The sequence below is a fragment of the Oncorhynchus masou genome, chromosome 2, assembly GCF_036934945.1.
Source record: "Oncorhynchus masou masou isolate Uvic2021 chromosome 2, UVic_Omas_1.1, whole genome shotgun sequence".
Lineage (NCBI taxonomy): Eukaryota > Metazoa > Chordata > Actinopteri > Salmoniformes > Salmonidae > Oncorhynchus > Oncorhynchus masou.
The window spans coordinates 38,086,846-38,109,261 of NC_088213.1; the positions used below are offsets into that span (position 1 = coordinate 38,086,846).

General features: G+C 44.4%; 1 protein-coding gene across 1 annotated transcript; it reads left to right on the forward strand.

The window, feature by feature from the left end:
* The first annotated feature begins 715 nt into the window (after positions 1-715).
* On the forward strand, positions 716-21,095 carry LOC135504567 (N-acetylgalactosamine-6-sulfatase-like). Its single transcript, XM_064923276.1, has 8 exons — positions 716-932; positions 1,928-2,072; positions 2,328-2,431; positions 9,072-9,208; positions 9,407-9,509; positions 13,776-13,897; positions 19,908-20,025; positions 20,666-21,095. Exons 2-8 carry the CDS (start codon positions 1,949-1,951, stop codon positions 20,669-20,671), a joined length of 714 nt encoding a protein of 237 aa, XP_064779348.1. The 5' UTR covers positions 716-932; positions 1,928-1,948; the 3' UTR covers positions 20,672-21,095.
* The last annotated feature ends 1,321 nt before the right edge of the window (positions 21,096-22,416 follow it).

Sequence of the window (22,416 nt, forward strand, 5' to 3'; positions counted from 1 at the left end):
CTCCCAACACTGTCAACCAGGAGTCAAGACTAAACCAATTCACATTGGTGGTGTGCAGACTGGTTTAATATTATTCCTAACATTTTCACACAAACCAGAAAAAAATGCAACAATATGTCTGAAACTATATATTCACAGTATTATGAATGAATTGTGGTTTATTTGGTAGCATTTTGTGTTGTGACTGATTTTACTAATTAGTACTGTTCAACGTTAGATGTGCGCTATTTGATAGATTCCCCCACTCCCCCTACCTCGGGCTTCCAGTGGGGAGACCTGAGGTCAACCTACCCCCGCCCCCTCCCCATCTCGTACTTCTGAGTGGGAGACCTTCCCAGACAGTAGTCTGCCTAGCTCACAAACTAGAATCAGGGCTCTCACTCAGACAAGGTTAATTGACCTACACTCCCACACGGGGAGATGATATCATTGACGTGACGTGCAAATGAGCGATGGAAAACTGATTGAGCAAATGTCACCAGGATGCCGCCCTGGGCGGCTGCCCATGTTGCCTACACCTAAATCCGCCACAGATCAACAGATATGAGAACAATCCATAATACCCAGTATCAAGTCTAGTTACCATCAACCCATACACAAATGAGTGTCCCAAATAGAACACTGAAAATCATGTTTATTATATAAAGGGAAAAGTTATAATATGCTAAGCATTGTGTTAATTACTTTTAACTGAATATGAACTTTATTCATCTTAAATGTTCCTATTGCACTACTGTTCTCTGTCAGATTTGTAGTGAAGTTTTTGGATGGTGTCTGGTCTGATAGCAGACTATGATCAAATGTCTTTCCTTTCAGGAGGGCCTTGATGTCATATTTCACCAAAACATGGCCCAGTGGCCATTTCTTCTCTACCGGGCAGCAGACACTACGCACGCTTCAAAACGGTTCCTGAGGAAGAGCCAGATGGGGCGGTAGGATCACAACACTTGAATCTACAATCATAATATGTCAATAATAATGTCATATATAGAAACTGGCACTGCCATGTCTTACACAGAGACATGTGATGTGTTGCTAACAAAGCACGGAGCGTTTCTCCCCGAACAGAGGGTTTGGACACCATCTTGGTTATTAACCTGTATCATTGTTGGCTTTGTTGATCTGGCTATTAAAGGCCATAATCAGTACATGTCTCTTGATGATTTTCTACCCTGGTAGAGTATTTCTGTTTTTGTACAATGTTTACCAAACTGGCTTGTTGTTTTAAAACTCTGCTTGGATCTCTGGGTCTTAGGCCATTGATGTAGGGGCTTTGTGAATGTGTGAAGTGGATGAGCTGTGCCTGCAGCAGTGTTACACACTTGGGGAAAGTCATTAGCATGAGGCACTGCGTATTCTACTAGGTGATCTATTGCCCATCTCACACCTGGAAACGTGAGCGGAATTTGATGCCACTTGGAAAAAAAGTCACGGTATCAACATGAAGATTCAAAATCGAAAATCAGAAAAATATTGTAATAATGAAGAGAAGAAAAAACCTGTTTCCTGCTCTGAGGATATTTGTCAATTAAATGTGTCGTTGTGGTGAGGGTGAAGGGATGTTTTGCTCATCTGGGCTCAGGTCACTTAGTATTCCTCTCAGTCTCTGTGAATACTCAGGCCTCACTAAGCAGGCATTTCTTCAGAATGCCAAATGAGGTTTTTGTTGACAGAGAAATGGATCAGAGATGAAAAGTATTAGCCAGGTGCTTGGGATAGGTGGCTCACACTGAGATGGAACACTTTTCTATTTTTTTCCAACAGGCTTTTAGTCCATGTTTTTTGTATGAAAACCCTTGTTGCTAAATACCAAATGTTTGATAGTAAATACCTAATTTGCCTCCCTGTTTTCTAGGATATTGCAGATTAGTGAGATACCTGAGACACTGAGATACTGTAGTTTGAATGGCTTGTGTGTGTACTGCAGGTACAGTACGATGATTCATTGATGGAGCTGGACTACGTTGTTGGACAGATCCTGGCCTGGCTGCGTGCTCTGGGCATCGAAAAGGACACCTTTGTGTTCTTCACCTCAGACAACGGGGCCGCAGTGATGTCCGGCCCCAAGCAAAGTAAGCGCTCCACGCCATGATTTAGTCTCTCAACTCATCCCCTGATACCAACAAATGCAATTCCATGTTGTTTTCTTACAGTTCTTGTATACATGCCTGTATAGATAGATGTGAGTAATGTACTCAATCTCTATGAGTAGTATGTGTGGGTATTTTCTTTGTTTGGGGCTCCTTTCAGTTGTGTATAATGTAAGTTGTTTTAGTAATCTCTTTATCATGGTGCTTAGCGTGTGAGTGATGTTCCTGTCCCCCGAGGTGGCAGTAACGGCCCGTTTCTCTGTGGGAAAGAAACTACATTCGAAGGGGGCATGAGGGAACCTGCCGTCACCTGGTGGCCTGAACACATCCCAGCAGGCACGGTGAGAACAATTTCTTTCTCTCTGTTCTACCTGTCCGGAACATCTCCAGGTTCCAGGTGTTCTAGATATGTTCTTGGTGTTCTACTTGTCTGGAGTTAGGGAACATCTCCTGGTATTTACACACAGCTGTGAGTCACTGTAGTGCTATCTGTTTGTACGCAGCTGGGTTTTCAAGCAGGTACCACATTAGAAAGTAATTACAATGAGTCATTTCAGTAATTGTCTCTCATATCATTGTAGTTCTTTGTTTCGATTGTGCATCAATGTCCTCAACATCATCACACCTCAACTCTCCTCAGGTGCTGGCATTTGTGTGTGTGTGTGTGTGGACTTTATTCAAATACTTTTTGAGGTGGCAAGGTTCATCTTCATAACCCCCCCCCCCTTTCCTGTCTTCCTCCTCTGTGAGGAGGACTTTCCCCCTGATCCGCTAAGCCTGTGCGTTTTGCAAATGACTTTTAATTGTATTAGGGGCAGCTGTGACACGGGGCTGTGGCGCAGAGGGATTTTTGGAGGAGCGAGCGGAGGAAGTAGTCTGTAGGCTGAAGTAAGCCCTGCCCCCGGCTCATATCGGAGGGGTGTGCTGTGGCCTGATACCGCTGCAGAGTGGCGAGGGAGAGGGGGATTGGGAGCGTGTTAAGCGGCTAATCTGTTTGTGTGTTTGCTGAGGTTGGATTGAGCTGTAATGAGGACTTCTGTATCTGAATATGCCAGGCGCACAGGATAAAGGGCAGGAAAAAAGAGAAGTAAAGGGGTGGTTGGGAGAAGAGAGGGAAGGGTGCACCCGGTCCAGTGCTCTACAGGAATGGTTCTGGAAAAGATGGCAGTGCTAGGGAGGGTTTTGTATGCAGGGTCTTTGGTGTGCTGGTGCAGTGCCATGACAGCTCAACCTCTGTGTGTACGTTTGTCTGTAGCACCTGCTGGTGGGTTAACTAGAGAAGTTACTGCAGATGAAACACTTCTGAGAATGGAGTATTTTGAATGAGGCACCACTGTTATGCTGAAGAACAGGGATCATCAACTAGATTTAGCCGCGGGATGTTTTTGTCTTGAGTGGATGGTCAGCTGGCCGGAACATAATTACAAATCATTTGTAGACGGCAAATTGACCGCAAGAAGCCCAAACAGATATAATATTTGACTAAAAGATAACAATTTCAAACCTCGCTTACGTTTGAATACGATGTCATACATCTCTCTATTATATGTGGGAATACTTGGGAACAGATTTCCAAAATTAAAATCACTTGGAGCTGATTTGTTGTGGTTTTTACAGTCTTTTTTTTTTTTACAAATGTATAATTTATAATAATACATTTGCCCCGGGGCCGCTAGTTGGGGAACCCTGCTGAAAGCCATCTGTGTTTTTAGTCTGTGGATCGGGCAGGAATACATGGGACTAGCTCCTCTGTGAGTCTATTACAAAGCAGATTTGTCGTATGGGTTTCGTTTCATCTCCCTGCTGTTGGGGGCCAAAAATGTGATTTCCCTCTCTGTTGCTTTGTACGGCGCAGAAATCTCTCTATTCATCTGCACATTGAAAAGTTTCATAAGCCCTGAACATAAACGCTGCGCATAATGAACAGCCACAAGTGCCACGTCGCTTTTTTAGGAGGATTGCTGGTACAGAGGCCAGCAAACATTAACAAAGCCTACTCTAAATCGTTTCAGATTAAAAACTACAGCAAGGTTAGGTTGGTCCAGTTTCAGGTTAGGCTCGGTAAAGTTATCTTCTAACATTCTCACACTCATTACAAGAATCGTCGACAGAGGATTAAGACTCCATTACAATCTATGTGATCACCATAGTCTTACTGCACGGTGATTTCATAGATTAAAGTAACAAAAAAAGTTAATCAGTGTGTAGGTAAACCTAGCATGCCATCGTGACTGTACTGTACATATAGTTGAAGTCGGAAGTTTACATACACCTGAGCCAAATACATTTAAACTCAGTTTTTCACAATTCCTGACATTTAATCCTGGTAAAAATTCTCTGTTTTAGGTCAGTTAGGATCACCACTTTATTTTAAGAATGTGAAATGTCAGAATAATAGTAGAGAGAATGATTTATTTCAGCTTGTATTTATTTCATCACATTCCCAGTGGGTCAGAAGTTTACATACACTCAATTAGTATTGGGTAGCATTGCCTTTAAATTGTTTAACTTGGGTCAAATGTTTCAGGTAGCCTTCCACAATCTTACCATGATAAGTTGGGTGAATTTTGGCCCATTCCTCCTGACAGAGCTGGTGTAACTGAGTCAGCTTTGTCGGCCTCCTTGCTCGCACACACTTTTTCAAAATATTTTCTATGGGTTTGAGGTCAGGGCTTTGTGATGGCCACTCCAATTCCTTGACTTTGTTTTCCTTATTAAGCCATTTTGCCACAATTTTGGAAGTATGTTTGGGGTCATTGTCCATTTGGAAGACCCATTTGCGACCAAGTTTTAACTTCCTGACTGATGTCTTGAGATGTTGCTTCAATATATCCACGTAATTTTCCATCCTCATGATGCCATCTATTTTGTTAAGTGCACCAGTCCCTCCTGCAGCAAGGCACCCCCACAACATAATGCTGCCACCTCTGTGCTTCACGGTTGGGATGGTGTTCTTTGGCTTGCAAGCATCCCCCTTTTTCCTCCAAACATAACGATGGTCATTATGGCCAAACAGTTCTATTTTTGTTCTCCAAAAAGTACGATCTTTGTCCCCATGTGCAGTTGCAAACCATAGTCTTTTTTTATGGAGGTTTTGGAGTATTGGCATCTTCCTTGCTGAGCGGCCTTTCAGGTTATGTCGTCATAGGACTCGTTTTACTGTGGATATACACTGCTCAAAAAAATAAAGGGAACACTAAAATAACACATCCTAGATCTGAATTAATTAAATATTCTTATTAAATAATTTTTTCTTTACATAGTTGAATGTGCTGACAACAAAATCACACACAAATGATCAATGGAAATCAAATGTATTAACCCATGGAGGTCTGGATTTGGAGTCACACTCAAAATTAAAGTGGAAAACCACACTAGAGGCTGATCCAACTTTGATGTAATGTCCTTAAAACAAGCCCAAATGAGGCTCAGTAGTGTGTGTGGCCTCCACGTGCCTGTATGACCTCCTTACAATGCCTGGGCATGCTCCTGATAAGGTGGCGGATGGTCTCCTGAGGGATCTCCTCCCAGACCTGGACTAAAGCATCCGCCAACTCCTGGACAGTCTGTGGTGCAACGTGGCATTGGTGGATGGAGCGAGACATGATGTCTCAGATGTGGGCCAGTCCATAGCATCAATGCCTTCCTCTTGCAGGAACTGCTGACACACTCCAGCCACATGAGGTCTAGCATTGTCTTGCATTAGGAGGAACCCAGGGCCAACCACACAAGAATATGGTCTCACAAGGGGTCTGAGGATCTCATCTCGGTACCTAATGGCAGTCGGGCTACCTCTCGCGAGCACATACAGGGCTGTGCGGCCCCCCAAAGAAATGCCACCCCACACCATGACTGACCCATCGCCAAACCGGTCATGCTGGAGGATGTTGCAGGCAGCAGAACGTTCTCCACGGCGTCTCCAGACTCTGTCACGTCTGTCACATGTGCTCAGTGTGAATCTGCTTTCATCTGTGAAGAGCACAGGGCGCCAGTGGCGAATTTGCCAATCTTGGTGTTCTCTGGCAAATGCCAAACGTCCTGCACGGTGTTGGGCTGTAAGCACAACCCCCACCTGTGGACATCGGGCCCTCATACCACCCTCATGGAGTCTGTTTCTGACCGTTTGAGCAGACACATGCACATTTGTGGCCTGCTGGAGGTCATTTTGCAGGGCTCTGGCAGTGCTGCTCCTCCTTGCACAAAGGCGGAGGTAGCGGTCCTGCTGCTGGGTTGTTGCCCTCCTACGGCCTCCTCCACGTCTCCTGATGTACTGGCCTGTCTCCTGGTAGCGCCTCCATGCTCTGGACACTACGCTGACAGACGCAGCAAACCTTCTTGCCACAGCTCGCATTGATGTGCCATCCTGGATGAGCTGCACTACCTGAGCCACTTGTGTGGGTTGTAGACTCCGTCTCATGCTACCACTAGAGTGAAAGCACCGCCAGCATTCAAAAGTGACCAAAACATCAGCCAGGAAGCATAGGAACTGAGAAGTGGTCTGTGGTTACCACCTGCAGAACCACTCCTTTATTGGGGGTGTCTTGCTAATTGCCTATAATTTCCACCTGTTGTCTATTCCATTTACACAACAGCATGTGAAATGTATTGCCAATCAGTGTTGCTTCCTAAGTGGACAGTTTGATTTCACAGAAGTGTGATTGACTTGGAGTTACATTGTGTTGTTTAAGTGTTCCCTTAATTTTTTTGAGCAGTGTCGATACTTTTGTACCTGTTTCCTCCAGCATCTTGACAAGTTCCTTTGCTGCTGTCCTGGGATTGTTTTGCATTTTTTGCACCAAAGAATGTTCATCTCTAGGGGACAGAACGCATCTCCTTCCTGAGCAGTATAATGGCTGCCTGGTCCCATAGTGTTTATACTTGAGTACTATTGTTTGTACAGATGAATGTGGTACCTTCAGGCATTTGGAAATTGCTCCCAACGATGAACCAGACTTGTGGAGGTCTACAAAAACAAATTCTGAGATCTTGGCTGATTTTTTCCGATTTTCCCATGATGTCAAGCAAAGAGGCACTGAGTTTGAAGGTAGGCCTTGAAATACATCCACAGGTACACCTCCAATTGACTCAAAATGTGTCAATTAGCCTATCAGAAGCTTCTAAAGCCATGACACAATTCTCTGGAATCTTCCAAGCTGTTTAAAGGCTCAGTCAACTTAGTGTATGTAAACTTTGGAGCCACTGGAATTGTGATACAGTGAAATAATCAGTCTGTAAACAATTGTTGGAAAAGTTACTTGTGTCCTGCACAAAGTAGATGTCCTAACCGACTTGCCAAAACTGTAGTTTGTTAACAAGAAATTTGTGGAGTGGTTGAAAAACAAGTTTTAATGACTCCCACCTAAGTGTATGTAAACCTCCGACTTCAACTGTAGCTCTAATGAAAGTGTTACTTGTTAGTATTGAGTGACAGAAAGAGTTTTGGGAGATGTGTTGGAATGAGAGAGATGAGGTTGACGGCGGGAGCCGGGCACAGGTTCAAATTCCCCCGGTGACTGAGGGGCTGCGGTGGAATGAGGCTTGCTGGCTGGGATGGTGGGGGAAAGGGGGGCTTTCCCCCCAAAACGCTGCTGCTGCTGCCACTGTCACGATCCCCTTTGTTGTGTTTATCAGCTGGGCGACACGGAGCCTGAGTGCATTAGACAGGGATAGCAAGTCTGCCACGTCAGATAACTACCATCAGGGTTTAAGCAAGAACCACATAGACAAAAGGCTGGCAAAAAGAGAAAATACAGAAAGAAATGTACCGAATGGAGAGAAAAGTGTAAATGGAAATAAATGGGAGATAATGAAATGGTCTCTTTCAATATTTAGATTTTTTTTAAATGGTTTGCATTTTTTGGTGGAGAATTTAGGGTTACCTGTACTACCTGGTAGTCAACGTCATTAATTGTCCTTTTTTTTATGCTGTGTGTGTGTGTGTGTGTGTGTGTGTGTGTGTGTGTGTGTGTGTGTGTTAAGAGCCAGAGTGCAGATAATGGAATGTGTTGCAGGGCCCTTTCTGGCTGGTGCAGTGGCTGCGGGAGAAAAAGGAATTCATTTTGGTGGTGTGTGTGCAGGCAGCTGATAGGAGCATGGAGGCACATGGCGGCGCAGCTGCTCTGGGCTGATAGCACTATCTGATTGTGAGCGTGCCGTCTCCCTCAAAGGGCTGCTCAGGAGAGAATGGAATGGAAGATCAAGGATGACAGTGAAAAAAATTGCATTTTATCTGAAAATAGTTCAAAGTTTATAAATAAAATAAAGCTCTTCACAGGGACTGGGGAAGGGAGATAAAACAGCTAGCGCTAGCCCGGGCCTCATCTTCTCTCTTTTTCCTCATTCCCCTTTTTCTCCTAATTTACAGAGGCGTTTGTGAGGTTTATAATAAACCTGCGAGCGCAGATTATAGAGGAGACTGAAGAAATGCATCATCAGGACTCACCCCCCCCCCCATCCCATCCGCTGTAATGGTGGACTTTCATAGGGGGCGCGTGCACGCTGTTTGCCATTGTGCTGTCGTGTTGGGTTTCATGCATGGAGAGGGATCCCTTGGATCAGGCTGCTGGTGTATCACAGCCTCCCAGTAGTGTGAATCACTGTGCTCTAAGGAGAGGTTCTCTCTGCTCCCTAGCCCTGCTCTGATCACGGCGCTTCACAAGGCTGCCGCGCTGCACTGTTCAGGATCCTAACATGGACACTCACTGCGGCTTTGGAGGAGACGCTCATGCATTTTGACAGGATATTCATTCATTAAAACAAATAAAGTGTTGTAATTTGGGAACAAAGTTTTTAAGATCTGTAATTAAATTGATCCGTTTGTGCATTGCTCTGGTGCATATGGATGCCCATGCAAGCTATCTAACTTCCTACAACAATCGCTGCTAAACTTTCATGTCAGCACCCTTAGACAATGAGATTCTATCTGGGTTTGAATTCCAGTGTGTTACTGTTCAATACCAGGACTCTTTCTCCCATCTCCAGGTGAGCCAGCAGCTGGGGACTGTGGTGGATCTGTTCAGCACCAGTCTGTCTGTGGCTGGCTTCAGCGTTCCAGACGATAGTCTCATAGATGGACTGGACCTCAGCCCTGTCCTCCATAACAACACACTCATCAACAGGTTAGAACTCGCAGCTGGGAGAGGCGGTAGCGGTGCCCCCTGTAGGGAGGCTGCTGGCTGGGGCCCAGGGAGAGGGACCACCCTGGTGGATAAGGTGTTCCAACAAGCACATAATGGGATGAGCCATGGCGGGGGGGGGGGGGGCTGCTGCTTATCACAGGAATCCAGCAGTCACCAATCCCATTTCACACCCAACAGGCCCATCTTCTATTACCGCGGCAATGAGATGATGGCAGTCAGGGTTGGGCCTTACAAGGCCCACTATTGGACGTGGAGCAACTCGTGGGAGGAGTTTAACCAAGTGAGTCACTCTCAGTGACTGTAGTGTGTATTTCGCTCTCTTGCTGTCTCTCTGACTGTAGTTTATCTCTCATTGTCTCTCTCGCTGTCTCTCTGACTGCAGTTTATCTCTCATTGTCTCTCTCTCTCTCCCCCACACCCTCAACCAGCCATCCACAGTGCTCTCCAAAAACACACATTTGGTAGTCAGTGTTATCTTGAAAACAGCTCATCAAGTGGCTGTTGTGTACATCAGTGGCTAATGAATATTAATGAGGACACCCCACTTCACCAAAGAACTATCATTCATCAGCACTGGCTGTCGCTGGTGGAGCGTTCTCCCCTCCTGCTGAGTATCCCACTCCTCCCTCCTATGCCCTGAGGAGTGAGAATGTGTTCTCTCCTCCTCTTGGCCCCCTTTAAAATGTGCCCTGCTCCTCTCCCTCAGAAACCTCTGTTTCAAACGTGCAAGTTTGCATTATGCCCCATCGGTTGCTTAAATTGCTCTCTCCTAGAGGGCCGCTGAATCAATAACAGCCTCCTTTATCAGCTCATGTGAACTGGAGTGGAACTTCACAAATAATGGCGTCTGATTGCCTGTGTGTTGCCTATCGATTGGTGTGTGCGTGAGCGTGTTTGTAAATGTGTGTGTCTGCGAGCAAAGGATGGTTTGAAGGGGAGGCTCTGGGTCTCCGAAGCTGACTCTGAGAGTTAATGTGTCGGTTCTTCACCAGAATGGGCAGCAGGCATTCAGAGCTTTACAATGACGCTTGACCCTCAAATCTCACCCGAGAGCATCCATCACACAGAAAAACCACTCTTTATTTCAAGCGGTTTTAAACGGGTCTGAATATTGTGCTGAAACGTTGATCCATCATTCAAGCTTACTATTTTCTTACCGGTTGTAAGTAATGTGGTGAATTTACTGTTTATGTTAAATTTAAGATAAAACAAGGATGGTGTGTCTTTTCTGAACTTGAAATTCAATCATGGCTTAATAGCCATGAGCTCTACTGTGATTTTTCTGGTGAAATCCAGAAGATTCAGTGATGTGCAAAATTAGACATTTCACAGGGTTAAGTGGTTTTCATTAGAAGCTTTTGTTGGATGGTGTGGTAATGGTGTGAGGTATTATATTGCATTGGGAATGGGAACGGTCTGTATCTGATGTTATCTGCTCGGACTTGTCTTTGGTGGGTAGCATACGTTTAATATGACTCTTTATAGAATACTTTTCTTTGAGGAAAATATGAAAACAAAATTCTACTTTTGCATTCCATGTTATGTCCCTTGATTCTTCTTATAATGTTGGCTACTTTACTCCATCTTAGCAGATTGTACAGCAATGTTCTTTTATCTTAATACCATGAGAGATATGGAGTTCTGCTGTCTCTTTTTCTTGGATAGAGATTAAAAGGGCTTTCTCACAGTCCAAAGGGATTTAGGCTCTTTTACATTTCAAAGACCAAAGCACGGTGACTGCTTCAGGACACTATGTGGGCAAGTCTGGATCATAGTGGGCTATGCAGTGTACTGAGGTGAGGTGTGTGCGCTCGTGCCTGTGCTCCTTTGAGCGTGACTGCTTGTGGTCCCAGAGGGGGGTAGGTAGAGTGCCTTACAGATGAGTGCTCTCTCAATATTAGTCGTGTTGCTCACAAGGACACCTGAGAGGTATCCCCAGGGGGTCTGGAGGGGGCTGTGACTCAATCAGTCTCTGTCAGAGCCAGGCTGCTACCCCAGAGGAGGGGTGGAGGGGAGGAAGGTATAGAGGAGCAAGCCTGCACACTTTTGGGGGTCGACAGGACAATCGTAAAGGCCATGGCCCCACATTCTGACTGGCAGATAGAGTAGCCACATAGGTAACAGCCACAGGCATACCGTAACCCCAGGGCAGAGAGAACAGGTTGACAGGTTTGAAGTGAGGAAGACATGATATTATATACAGTGCCTTGTGAAAGTATTCGGCCCCCTTGAACTTTGCGACCTTTTGCCACATTTCAGGCTTCAAACATAAAGATATAAAACTGTATTTTTTTGTGAAGAATCAACAACAAGTGGGACACAATCATGAAGTGGAACGACATTTATTGGATATTTCAAACTTTTTTAACAAATCAAAAACTGAAAAATTGGGCGTGCAAAATTATTCAGCCCCCTTAAGTTAATACTTTGTAGCGCCACCTTTTGCTGCGATTTCAGCTGTAAGTCGCTTGGGGTATGTCTATCAGTTTTGCACATCGAGAGACTGAATTTTTTTCCCATTCCTCCTTGCAAAACAGCTCGAGCTCAGTGAGGTTGGATGGAGAGCATTTGTGAACAGCAATTTTCAGTTCTTTCCACAGATTCTCGATTGGATTCAGGTCTGGACTTTGACTTGGCCATTCTAACACCTGGATATGTTTATTTTTGAACCATTCCATTGTAGATTTTGCTTTATGTTTTGGATCATTGTCTTGTTGGAAGACAAATCTCCATCCCAGTCTCAGGTCTTTTGCAGACTCCATCAGGTTTTCTTCCAGAATGGTCCTGTATTTGGCTCCATCCATCTTCCCATCAATTTTAACCATCTTCCCTGTCCCTGCTGAAGAAAAGCAGGCCCAAACCATGATGCTGCCACCACCATGTTTGACAGTGGGTATGGTGTGTTCAAGGTGACGAGCTGTGTTGCTTTTACGCCAAACATAACGTTTTGCATTGTTGCCAAAAAGTTAAATTTTGGTTTCATCTGACCAGAGCACCTTCTTCCACATGTTTGGTGTGTCTCCCAGGTGGCTTGTGGCAAACTTTAAACGACACTTTTTGTGGATATCTTTAAGAAATGGCTTTCTTCTTGCCACTCTTCCATAAAGGCCAGATTTGTGCAATATACGACTGATTGTTGTCCTATGGACAGAGTCTCCCACCTCAGCTGTAGATCTCTGCAGTTCATCCAGAGTGATCATGGGCCTCTTGGCTGCATCTCTGTCTTCTCCTTGTATGAGCTGAAAGTTTAGAGGGACGGCCAGGTCTTGGTAGATTTGCAGTGGTCTGATACGCCTTCCATTTCAATATTATCGCTTGCACAGAGCTCCTTGGGATGTTTAAAGCTTGGGAAATCTTTTTGTATCCAAATCCGGCTTTAAACTTCTTCACAACAGTATCTCGGACCTGCCTGGTGTGTTCCTTGTTCTTCATGATGTTCTCTGCGCTTTTAACGGACCTCTGAGACTATCACAGTGCAGGTGCATTTATACGGAGACTTGATTGTATTTATCATCATTAGTCATTTAGGTCAACATTGGATCATTCAGAGATCCTCACTGAACTTCTGGAGAGAGTTTGCTGCACTGAAAGTAAAGGGGCTGAATAATTTTGCATGCCCAATTTTTCAGTTTTTCATTTGTTAAAAAAGTTTGAAATATCCAATAAATGTCGTTCCACTTCACGATTGTGTCCCACTTACATTTACATTTAAGTCATTTAGCAGACGCTCTTATCCAGAGTGACTTACAAATTGGTGAATTCACCTTCTGACATCCAGTGGAACAGCCACTTTACAATAGTGCATCTAAATCATTTAAGGGAGGGGGGTGAGAAGGATTACTTATCCTATCCTAGGTGTTCCTTGAAGAGGTGGGGTTTCAGGTGTCTCCGGAAGGTGGTGATTGACTCCGCTGTCCTGGCGTCGTGAGGGAGTTTGTTCCACCATTGGGGGGCCAGAGCAGCGAACAGTTTTGACTGGGCTGAGCGGGAACTGTACTTCCTCAGTGGTAGGGAGGCGAGCAGGCCAGAGGTGGATGAACGCAGTGCCCTTGTTTGGGTGTAGGGCCTGATCAGAGCCTGGAGGTACTGCGGTGCCGTTCCCCTCACAGCTCCGTAGGCAAGCACCATGTTCTTGTTGTTGATTCTTCACAAAAAAATACAGTTTTATATCTTTATGTTTGAAGCCTGAAATGTGGCAAAAGGTCGCAAAGTTCAAGGGGGCCGAATACTTTCGCAAGGCACTGTACCAAACAGATATAGTCACACACATTATACACCATGTACTGTACACATCTACACTCCGCTTCCTTGGACAGATTCCTCCATATCCTCAGAGAGACGGCATCAGGTTCAGGTGTGCAGTGAGAGTGTCGGTCTGTAGGTGGACATCATTGACAGTCTTTTTAATTGAATTCTCTTTTCAAGGGCACTTTCTCAGGGTCAGTTGAAATAGGTTATCTGTTACCACAACAGTCTCCATTGTCCTCTGTGAAGTGGGCGTTAGAAGCTAAAGATCAATTGTGTGTATGTGTGTCTACTCTAACAGGGCATTAACTTCTGTCCAGGCCAAGAGGTGGCAGGCGTGACCACCCACACCCAACAGGAGCACACAATGCAGCCACTCATCTTCCACCTGGGGCGGGGCCCCTGGGAGAAATACCCTATCAGGTGAGTGCTCACTAAAACATACAAAGATTCCCTGGTGTACTGTTAGATTTGTACTGAACGTAAAGTGAAAAGCAAGGGAAATATAGACAGGGCTTGGGGTTGGTCAGCCAATCTCCACACAGCTCAACAAACAGCAGGCCTCTGGTTAAATAAGAGAAGACAAGTGAGGAGGAGGAGGAGGAGGGGTTGTAGGATGTTGGTGGACAGGATCTATGAGATCAATACTGATCCAGTTGTGGGAAAGAGGCGCGGTGAGGACTGAAGATTGATCTGTGCAGCCCCAGACTGGCTGATTAAACACTATTCTTTGTGATTGCAAATAGCTCTTTAAATCTCGCTGTCTTGCCTCAGACCCACTGCTATAAGTTAAAATTGCAAGACAAATTGTTCTCATATAAATCGAGAGGGAGTGCTGTGTCATGGACTTTTGTGTGCCTTCGAACATGACCCCTTAGTGGTGTAAAAAACAGTTGGGTGTTTTATTTAGAAGACCTTTTAATTTTTCTCTATACATTAAATGTAATTGTGATGGTGTAAAAATGTGGACAAAAATGGCCTTAATTGTACAAAAGAACCATTATTTGGCGGCAGGGAGCCTAGTGGTTAGAGCATTGGACCAGTAACCGAAAGGTTGCTGGATCGAATCCCCTAGCTGACAAGGTAAAAATCTGTCATTCTGCCCCTGAACAAGGCAGTTAACCCACTGTTCCCCGGTAGACCGTCATTGTAAATAAGAATTTGTTCTTAACTGACTTTCCTAGTCAAATAAATGTTAAATACATATATACAGTGGGGAGAACAAGTATTTGATACACTGCCGATTTTGCAGGTTTTCATACTTACAAAGCATGTAGAGATCTGTCATTTTTATCATAGGTACACTTCAACTCTGAGAGACAGAATCTAAAACAAAAATCCAGAAAATCACATTGTATGATTTTTAAGTAATTAATTTGCATTTTATTGCATGACATAAGTATTTGATCACCTACCAACCAGTAAGAATTCCGGCTCTCACAGACCTGTTAGTTTTTCTTTAAGAATCCCTCCTGTTCTCCACTCATTACCTGTATTAACTGCACCTGTTTGAACTGGTTATCTGTATAAAAGACACCTATCCACACACTCAATCAAACAGACTCCAACCTCTCCACAATGGCCAAAACCAAAGAGCTGTGTAAGGACATCAGGGATACAATTGTAGATCTGCACAAGGACAATAGGCAACAGGACAATAGGCAAGCAGCTTGGTGAGAAGGCAACAACTGTTGGCGCAATTATTAGAAAATGGAAGAAGTTCAAGATGACAGTCAATCACCCTCGGTCTGGGGCTCCATGCAAGATCTCACCTTGTGGGGCATCAATGATCATGAGGATGGTGAGGGATCTGCCCAGAACTACATGGCAGGACCTGGTCAATGACCTGAAGAGAGCTGGGACCACAGTCTCAAAGAAAACCATTAGTAACACACTACACCGTCATGGATTAAAATCCTGCAACACACGCAAGGTCCCCCTGCTCAAGCCAGCGCATGTCCAGGCCTGTCTGAAGTCTGCCAATGACCATCTGGATGATCCAGAGGAGGAATGGGAGAAGGTCATGTGGTCTGATGAGACAAAAATAGAGCTTTTTGGTCGAAACTCCACTTGCCGTGTTTGGAGGAAGAAGAAGGATGAGTACAACCCCAAGAACACCATCCTAACCGTGAAGCATGGAGGTGGAAACATCATTCTTTGGGGATGCTTTTCTGCAAAGGGGACAGAACGACCCGAAACACACAGCCAGGGCAACTAAGGAGTGGCTCCGTAAGAAGCATTTCAAGGTCCTGGAGTGGCCTCGCCAGTCTCCAGATCTCAACCCAATAGAAAATCTTTGGAAGGAGCTGAAAGTCAGTATTGTCCAGCGACAGCCCCGAAACCTGAAGGATCTGGAGAAGGTCTGTATGGAGGAGGGGGCCAAAATCCCTGCTGCAGTGTGTGCAAACCTGGTCAAGAACTACAGGAAATGTATGGTCTCTGTAATTGCAAACAAAGGTTTCTGTACCAAATATTAAGTTCTGCTTTTCTGATGTATCAAATACTTATGTCATGCAATAAAATGCAAATTAATGACTTAAAAATCATACAATGTGATTTTCTGGATTTTTGTTTTAGATTCCGTCTCTCTCAGTTGAAGTGTACCTATGATAAAAATTACAGACCTCTACATGCTTTGTAAGTAGGAAAATCTGCAAAATCGGCAGTGTATCAAATACTTGTTCTGTATATATATATATTTATATATTTTAAATTCATTTTTTTGCTTAACTTTTTTATTGGCAAAGACACTCAGAGATGAACAAAAGCATGACACACATTCATATAGTTTCCATAATGATTTGATGGGGGAATACAATTTCCTATTATCTAGCTTTCTCTCTGATCCGTCTTCATTCTCCTTAATGTTTTCTTCAGTCGGATTAGCTCCTGTCCCCCAGGCTGTTTCCCACCCTCTGGCTCCCTCCCTCACCATCTCTCTATACGTCTCTGTTTCTTCCTCTCTCACTTTATCACTCTCTCCTCTCTTAATCTCCCCTTACTCCTTTTCTCACTTGAAGGGAGATGGAATAATTAAACATTCATGTTGTTTTTGATCAGCCCATCTCATCTCTGCTCTCTTCCATTCAAGCCACATAATTAAAAACAGAAAAATCTATAGCAGTGTTGTGTTGGAGAGTTAATTTGGCCGTGTCCCAGACTTATGGAGAGGAGGAGCTGGTTTGGCACCTGGAGAGAGGACCCTGTGTCCCCTCTCCCCACTCCAAGTGGGTGGGGGTCATTGGGGTGGATCGTGAGGTCACAATATTCCAGCTCCATCTCTCCAGCCCCAGTGATGACACCCAGCCACCATCCACCCCCACTGCCATCCCTCCCATCTCTCCCTCTCTCTGTTTCCTTCTCTCCTGTCTGTGTGTCAGGCAGGCTGCTGGCCATGTGCTCCTTGGGCACCCAGCTGGACCGGCTGGCCGTCATTAATCTCTGTCTGCACCTAAAGAGCCACTTAAGATGATGTAGGGCCTGTCTGCACGCATACCTTCAGTTGTGTGGCAGGCTGATACTACAGCAGTAACACACGCTGCCCAGGTAGTCGCTCCACTGTCCCAGCCTCTTAGGATACATGGACACACTCACTAGAGACCTGCTGCATGAATCCAGGGGGATATAGAAGATGCTTTTCCATTCATATCTGAGTTAGGATATTTCATATTTTGTCTTTATCTCATTGATATACAATAACAAGACAATCGCAAGCACACAGAGATCAGCATTCTACCGCTGTGAGATTTAGACAAAACATTTATTCAGATTGTCAGTGAATTGACGGATAAGCGTTTTCAGACTGAACATGAGCACATGACATTTTTCTTATTGGTCCTCTTCTATTGGTGTGGGAGATGACTCCTCCTGTGGTTAGTAGATCAGTGGGAAGGTGTGGCTGACTGGGTCCAGTGTATAGTAAGACAGCCCAGTTCTCCCTGCCTGTGTCCCAGTGGGACTGAGACTTAGCCCTGCCTCCTGCTGCTCCGGCTCACTTCCCCTGGGCCCTTGTCACCCTGTGCTGAGCACTTAAGTCCCAGCCAGCCTCGAGCTAATGTAGCAGGCAGCCCTGCACACTCTGGCCTCATCTGCTGCCGACTAGCACTTCAGCCCCCAATCAATAGTCTTCACCGATTCGCTCAATTTCCACAGGAGGAGGAGAAAGGGCAGAGGTATTTGATTGTCTCTTCAATTCCCTCTGCTTGATGCCTGCTGCTGTGTGCGTGCGTGTGCGTGTGTGTGTGTGTTCGCTCTACCAGTGGGGTTATGAATCACTAATCAGAGTGTAGTGACACACCTGAGCAATGCCGCCTTCCCCCTGGGTGTCATGCATTATAAATCAAAAGAGTTAATTTGCATGCAGCGTTATTATTATTCCAGTTTTTGCTTTAACACCAATGGGCTAAGGGTTCTAGTAATGATAATGAGGCTGTGCTGACTGGAGTTTTCTTTGTTTATTTGTGGAGAGGGAGGAGAGAAATGCATCTGTTTTTATTTATATATTTTTAGGGTTACGGTGCTCAATGCATAGACAAAGAATAGTCTGTTGACACAAAAAGGGCTGAGTGTACACTTTGCACACCACACGAAGCTGCTGAGAGGAGGATGGCTCATAATAATGGCTGGAATGGAGTTAATGGAATGTTGTCAAACACATGGAAATCACCACGTGTTTGATGAGTTTAATACCATTACATGATTCCGTTCCAGCCATTACTATTAGCCTTTCCTCCCCAAATAAGGTGTCACCAGCCGCCTGTGTTGGTACACTGTGTTTGGTCCCGCTCTGATGTATGGTTCTAATATTTAGTGAGATAAAGCAGCTTCAGAAGTTATCTGAAAACGAATCACAGTGATCAATACAGAGCAGAGAACAGATAGGATGGTAATGAAATCTCCATCATTTTGATCAAGATATTGTCTTTGGTCCAGGAAGCTGAGTTTGTGATTTCAAATACATACATAGTCAAATTTAATCTGAAATGAAACACTTGTTTCTATAGAAACCTTTACTCATTAAAGATATGATCAAGGCCGTGGTATTCTGTGATTCTGGGTCATTGCACAGTATTGCGGCACCACGCAACCATAAGAAATAACCACCAAGCCAAGGCAGAGAGCAGATGGTAAGTTTAGACCGCCATGGCCTTGTTAAGGACCTAAAGGATGAGTTGGGGTGGGGAACACTGGGGCAGTAGAGTAGTGAAGGTGGGAGAGCAGAGGGTGTGAATATAGGAGTAGCACATGGCTGAGGAATAGGGGAGCAGGTGCTATTGTGTGTCAGAAGCCCCACTGCCCTCTGGGAGGTGGAGAAGGAGGAGGGGAGATGGAGGGGATAGGCGGTGTGAGCCGGACAGGGCCTGGGGTTATTACACTAATTGACACTTCACCTCACGCACACCCTCCCCAGGGGCCAATCAGAGAGCTGGCTTTGGGGAGGGGCGGGGGGGACGGAGCTGGCACAGGTGCTGCTTGCGACTGTATTATGGGTGTAATTGCACTGGTGATATTTGTCTATCCACGTGTCGCGCCACCAACCGCCCACTCCCCCCAAACACAGAGAGCCCATTAACCCTACAGGTCCTATTGAGAGCAGACAGAGCAGTGTTCCTTTGAAACACTTCAGGGCCTCTGCGTTTTACACACTGAATATAATAATGCACAGAGGTGCTCCGCCGTGTCCAACAAGAATAATTGAGAGACAGGGGATGGGGAACATGGCCAATCCTGCTGAGAGGGCTCCCCAAAGGGTGTGTGTGTGCGTGCGTGCGTGTGCGTGCGCGCATGCTTTCAAAAGGCTCTCGTATGAGTTAAGCTTGTCGGCTTTAAACTGTTTCAGTCATTAGTGTGTACATTCGCTATGGATTACATCAGTTGTTTAAAGGCAGGCAGGTGTCATACAATGATAATAGTCATTTTAGGCTGTACAGCACATGGAAGACTAAGCTGCAGATTTATGAATCATACAGAGATTGTTATACACTGGTCTATATTGTAGGCCTGCTGTGTTTGTGTGTGAATGTGCATTTGTGTGAGCAGTGACCTTCTGTGTATGTGCTGTGACTGACATCTATTCTCTATGTTAAATTGTATAACATTTACATTTACATTTAAGTCATTTAGCAGACGCTCTTATCCAGAGCGACTTACAAATTGGACCACGCTATTGGTGTGTTGTGTGTGTGGGAGAAGGTGAAAACCTGAGTGTTTGTCCTTGACCAAGCTCTGATTGAAGAGCCTCATGCCTGTTCAGACATTTTAGGTGAATCTGTGCATCTGTGTTAGTGTGTGAATACAAGATGTAGCAGTATGCCTTTACTGCGCTGTTGTAATTCTGGATGGTGTGACCACATGCCAATATTGACTGAATGTTATGTTTGTATGTGTGGTGAGTGTTTTGCACAACTACTTACGTCTGTGTGTTTCTCTGCAGTGCTGTGACTAAGGAGTACCAGGATGCACTGAGTCGGATCACAGCAGTGGTGGAGAAGCATAAGAAGGGTCTGGTACCAGGTGTGCCCCAGCTCAATATGTGTGACATGGCTGTCATGGTAAGATCAATACGACACAGAATGTCCATTCCCCATGTAGCCTCTTTTAACTTGTTTGATATAATACATTTTGTTTCATAGTATTGTTCTGTGGCTTTTGTTTTCAGTGTTAACATCTCTGACTTGTGTTTTCTTTCTCAAAGAAAATGATTTTAGAAAATAAATTGATTAAGATCTTGCTGTAGTGACTCCTTTTCTCATTTCCTTTATCTTTTTATAATGCTGAATGCTTTCAGTAAACTATGTGGGCACAATTTCAGATCTGTTTACCAGAGTGATTTTCCTTCCCTTTGTTCGTAAAATAATAGTCTATCTTATTGTTATTTGTGGAAAAACACAGCAGTGTGATTCTTGGACCTTTTGTCTCAGCAACTGTTCCTGTGGGTTTTAGCTGCTTTTGGAAAAAAAATAGGGAGTGTCTGTCTCATTGCTTTTGGTTTTTACAAAACAGCTAATAATGAACATTGCTTTCTTTGTATGCTCATTGCTGAAGCAGTTTGTCCATGATTCTGAGATCTGTGTGTCGCGAGTGTAGCAGCAGCTCCCCCATGTGGTTTCTTTTGAAAACATCATTTTAATCATGTTCAACTCAGGTGCATGAATGTGTAATAATGTTTTCTGTGGTTTCTTTCACTGACAGAACTGAGCACCTCCAGGATGTGAAAAGTTAGGAAAATGCCTTAAAGCCCCCAAGTCACAGCCGTGGAAGTGTGACTGGCCGCATTAGCTATCTGTTTCAGCGCCACCCTGGGAAAAGGGAGGATGTCAGCGAAGATGCTGCCTTGATGAAGAGCCATTTTCAGGAATTCAACTTGAATTTCTATTTGTTTTTAAGTTGTAATGTTGAAACAGAACAACATATGGTTTGAATGGAGGACGTTATAATGGGATGAATGCTGTCTGGGTTCCATATGATTATTAATTGAATGAAGCTGATTTGCAATAGCTTTTTTTTTAATGATGCCATCTCTGTAGATGATTTCTCTCTCTTTACTTACTTATGCACTATTGTGGAACAAACTGTTTTAACTAGAATTAAACAACGTTTCATTTTTATGCAACGTTGTTTTTCAAAATGTTCTTAATCTTAACAGATGTTTTCTAGTGGGCGGCAGATTGAAGATTTCTGCGTCAATCGATGTGTCGTCACTTGCTTCCACTGTCACAAAGTCATATCAATAATAATTTATTAAACTTCGAGCACTTTTTATAATAGAAATCGCTTCGTAAACAAAAAACAAACAAATAAACAAGCAATATATCATGACAGATCAACCAATAGTGGCCAAGTGTTTGCTTCATGCTTTGCAGATGGAGAGGGTCATCAGTTCGTGGCTTGAGCGGAGGGAACTGGTCAGACGATGGTAAATGATGGTGATGAAGTCTGCTGATGATCTTGTACAGGGCAAGTCTGAACCAGCCCGAGTTTTATAGCCACTGGAATTCTCTTCCACTCTGTGAAGCATCTTCTTGGGATCGGCATTCCTCTCACTATTATGAGAGGAATATTAATATAATTATTATTGATGACAATTATATTATAGCTAAATCCCGCCTATTTCTACAGTGTGTGTGTGTGTGTGTGTGTGTATATATATATATATATGTGTATATATATGTGTATATATATATGTGTGTGTGTGTGTATATATATATATATATATATATTTTTTTTTACCTTTATTTTACTAGGCAAGTCGGTTAAGAACAAATTCTTATTTTCAATGACGGCCTGGGAACAGTGGGTTATCTGAACGACAGATTCTGTACCTTGTCAGCTATATATACACTGCTCAAAAAATAAAGGGAACACTTAAAGAACACAATGTAACTCCAAGTCAATCACACTTCTATGAAATCAAACTGTCCACTTAGGAAGCAACACTGATTGGCAATAAATGTCACATGCTGTTGTGCAAATGGAATAGACAACAGGTGGAAATTAAAGGCAATTAGCAAGACACCCCCAATAAAGGAGTGGTTCTGCAGGTGGGGACCACAGACCACTTCTCAGTTCCTATGCTTCCTGGCTGATGTTTTGGTCACTTTTGAATGCTGGCGGTGCTTTCACTCTAGTGGTAGCATGAGACGGAGTCTACAACCCACACAAGTGGCTCAGGTAGTGCAGCTCATCCAGGATGGCAAGAAGCTGTGGCAAGAAGGTTTGTTGTGTCTGTCAGCGTAGTGTCCAGAGCATGGAGGCGCTACCAGGAGACAGGCCAGTACATCAGGAGACGTGGAGGAGGCCGTAGGAGGGCAACAACCCAGCCGCAGGACCGCTACCTCCGCCTTTGTGCAAGGAGGAGCAGGAGGAGCACTGCCAGAGCCCTGCAAAATGACCTCCAGCAGGCCGCAAATGTGCATGTGTCTGCTCAAACGGTCAGAAACAGA

What these genes read in the sequence shown, in the direction of transcription:
- LOC135504567 (XM_064923276.1), top strand. Translation starts at nt 1,949, where the DNA reads ATGGAGCTGGACTACGTTGTTGGACAGATCCTGGCCTGGCTGCGTGCT. An exon ending in GATGTCCGGCCCCAAGCAAA is followed by an intron (nt 2,073 to 2,327) that starts GTAAGCGCTCCA and finishes CTGTCCCCCGAG; the next exon opens with GTGGCAGTAACGGCCCGTTT. An exon ending in CGTGGGAGGAGTTTAACCAA is followed by an intron (nt 9,510 to 13,775) that starts GTGAGTCACTCT and finishes CTACTCTAACAG; the next exon opens with GGCATTAACTTCTGTCCAGG.